Source organism: Frankliniella occidentalis, unplaced genomic scaffold (genome assembly GCF_000697945.3).
Source record: "Frankliniella occidentalis isolate FOCC.00 unplaced genomic scaffold, Focc_3.1 Scaffold32, whole genome shotgun sequence".
NCBI lineage: Eukaryota > Metazoa > Arthropoda > Insecta > Thysanoptera > Thripidae > Frankliniella > Frankliniella occidentalis.
This window is the reverse complement of record NW_026267162.1, coordinates 1,657,149-1,659,320: the sequence shown is the minus strand read 5'-3', so window position 1 is coordinate 1,659,320 and position 2,172 is coordinate 1,657,149. Positions and strand designations below refer to the sequence as shown.

Genomic DNA, 2,172 nt, shown 5'->3' with positions numbered 1-2,172 from the left:
GCAAAAACTGTCCGGAAGGAAGGAATGGAAGGAAGGAGGAATGGAAGGAGAGCGAGCGAGAAGGAGGGAGAGATTGGGATGTGGGGCGGCAGAGGCGCCCACACACACGTCTCCTATCCTGACGTGAACAGGCATCATCAACCTCTGGCTGGCGGCGATCTCGCGCCACTGGAGTGGAGCGAAGTGAGGCGAAGTACTGGGAGCACGAGTCGAGCCCTTGGCCCGCCCGGAGCGGGCGGGAGCGGCAGCAGGAGCAGCTCCCGGGAGCGGCGGGGCGTGGCCCCGGGCGGGAGCGCGCCCCCTCCTCAAACACGCGGGACCGGGCGGGCTGCGCGGGACAGCCGCGGGGCGGGCTCACATCAGGCGGCTGCATATTTTCGCATACTCTCCCACCAAAAAATAATAAATGTGAATAATACAAAATAATCAAAGGAATCTTTCGCTCTTCTCAGCACACGCTAAGTGAGTGCTTCTCGGGAGGCTCTCAGTATTTTCTTGTATCATGATAGACAACATTTAAAATTTAATTAAAAAGAAGTATACGATATTCTATGTTGTTCAGTCCGAATTCTATTCGGGTTTTACAATCCAAATCCTTTTAGTTCCTTTTGTGCTAGAAACGCAGTGGGGAATTGGGGAATGACCAAAAAGGAGGGACGACTGAACGACGGACGCCATCTGGCGGCGGTCGAGTGAAGTAGTCAGTAGTGTGAACTGAGTAGAGCGATCGCGACGTTGTAGATGGCGGCGGCCTGCGAATCGTGTTGCGCGTGTTTGTTTTGTATTTTTAACTCTTAAAACAACCAGTAATGTGGTGTTGTTTTAACTTCTACGACGGAGTCTGTCTGGAGTACTTACTCACAGGTAGTAGAATGCCACTCATTCAATCGAACTCTAAACGTGATCGGCGAGTGCGCATACCCTCAACCACTAACCTCGAAAGTTCTGCTGTGACACCTTTTGTCAGAGGAAAGTCATCTTACGGCTTTGAAGTTGTGACCTACCTGAGGATGTCTTGGCTCTTCAATTCTCACATTTCGAGGTAAGTCTGCTAGATTAGTGAGGTTACCTACATACATGTCACATTGTTCCCTGACCTCGCACAAGTCCTGAAATCCTGGATGACCTTCAACCCACATTAGTATGCGTTTTTGCTCAGATTTACTACTTGTTTCCGGGCCTGTCATCGTTCTGTCTTCGTTTAACGCAATTGTCGCAGATAATCGTTTTTGTTCTAAATCAGAACCTGTGTTTAAGGAATTTGTCCTCACCTTTATTCAGAGTTTTAGATACATTATCATTGTGTGTTCTCTTGTAGGTAACTCAGAACTGTCCCAAATTATCTCATTGAAATAGATTATTTGTCACAACATATCCTGTCACTGTGACATGTTTTCTTACATTAATATTGACATTACTGGAATATTATCGTGCCACACAAGTTATATCACCTTGTCAAATCATCATAATAATCAATGGAAAAAATCATATGACAGTGCTAGGGTATATTTGACAAATAATTGAAATCAATGTGATAATTTCTGACAATTCTCTGCTACTTGGGGTAGGGTACATTTTGGCATCTTTACCGTCAGAAATCAATCTACAGCAAATAAGTGAATTCATATGTTCCTCTGCACCTATGAGATCATCGTTAGAATGGCTTTGTCAATTTTTGTGATTTTGCAGTTGCACGTAATGTTTCTTTCTCTTTTTTGAGACACGAACGTACCTGTCTGTAGAAGAGTACGCTCTTGCTGAGCCACACAATGTGTCAATCCTCTCATTCAACCCTAGCTCCCCCGTCACCCCTCCCTCCCGCTGCTCCCTCCCTTGTGTGTGTCGTGTGCTGCTAGTCCTGAGAACACAGGGTGGGATGCGTGCCTCAGCGCGCCCCGGCGCGGGCTGGGCGGGCTGGGCCCCAGCCCGGGGCCCGGTGGGGACCCCTCCTTTTTATTGCCAGGGCTTTACTGCGCAATCACTATCTTGATCGCCGTTTTCTGGCGCCTCGTGTGTCGTTGGGGTTTGGTGCCGGGCGGGGCTGGGCGGGGCGGGGCGGGGCGAGGCGGGGCGAGGTGGGGCGAGGCGCGGCTCGGTCTGGAGCTAGGGTTCGCCTCATATCAGAATATTTCAATTCCAACTCGTCGTGGTGCGTCCCTCGAGTGGGCGCCT

The 2,172-nt window shown here is 49.6% G+C and overlaps 1 protein-coding gene across 1 annotated transcript in view; it reads left to right on the top strand.

The window, feature by feature from the left end:
* The first annotated feature begins 735 nt into the window (after positions 1-735).
* LOC127749111 (uncharacterized) overlaps positions 736-2,172 on the top strand; it is a 10,092-nt gene continuing 8,655 nt past the window's right edge. The window contains exon 1 of the mRNA XM_052265893.1: positions 736-1,042. Within this exon, the coding sequence (XP_052121853.1) occupies positions 810-1,042 (233 nt within the window). The 5' untranslated portion in view covers positions 736-809. The remainder of the gene's footprint in view (positions 1,043-2,172) is intronic.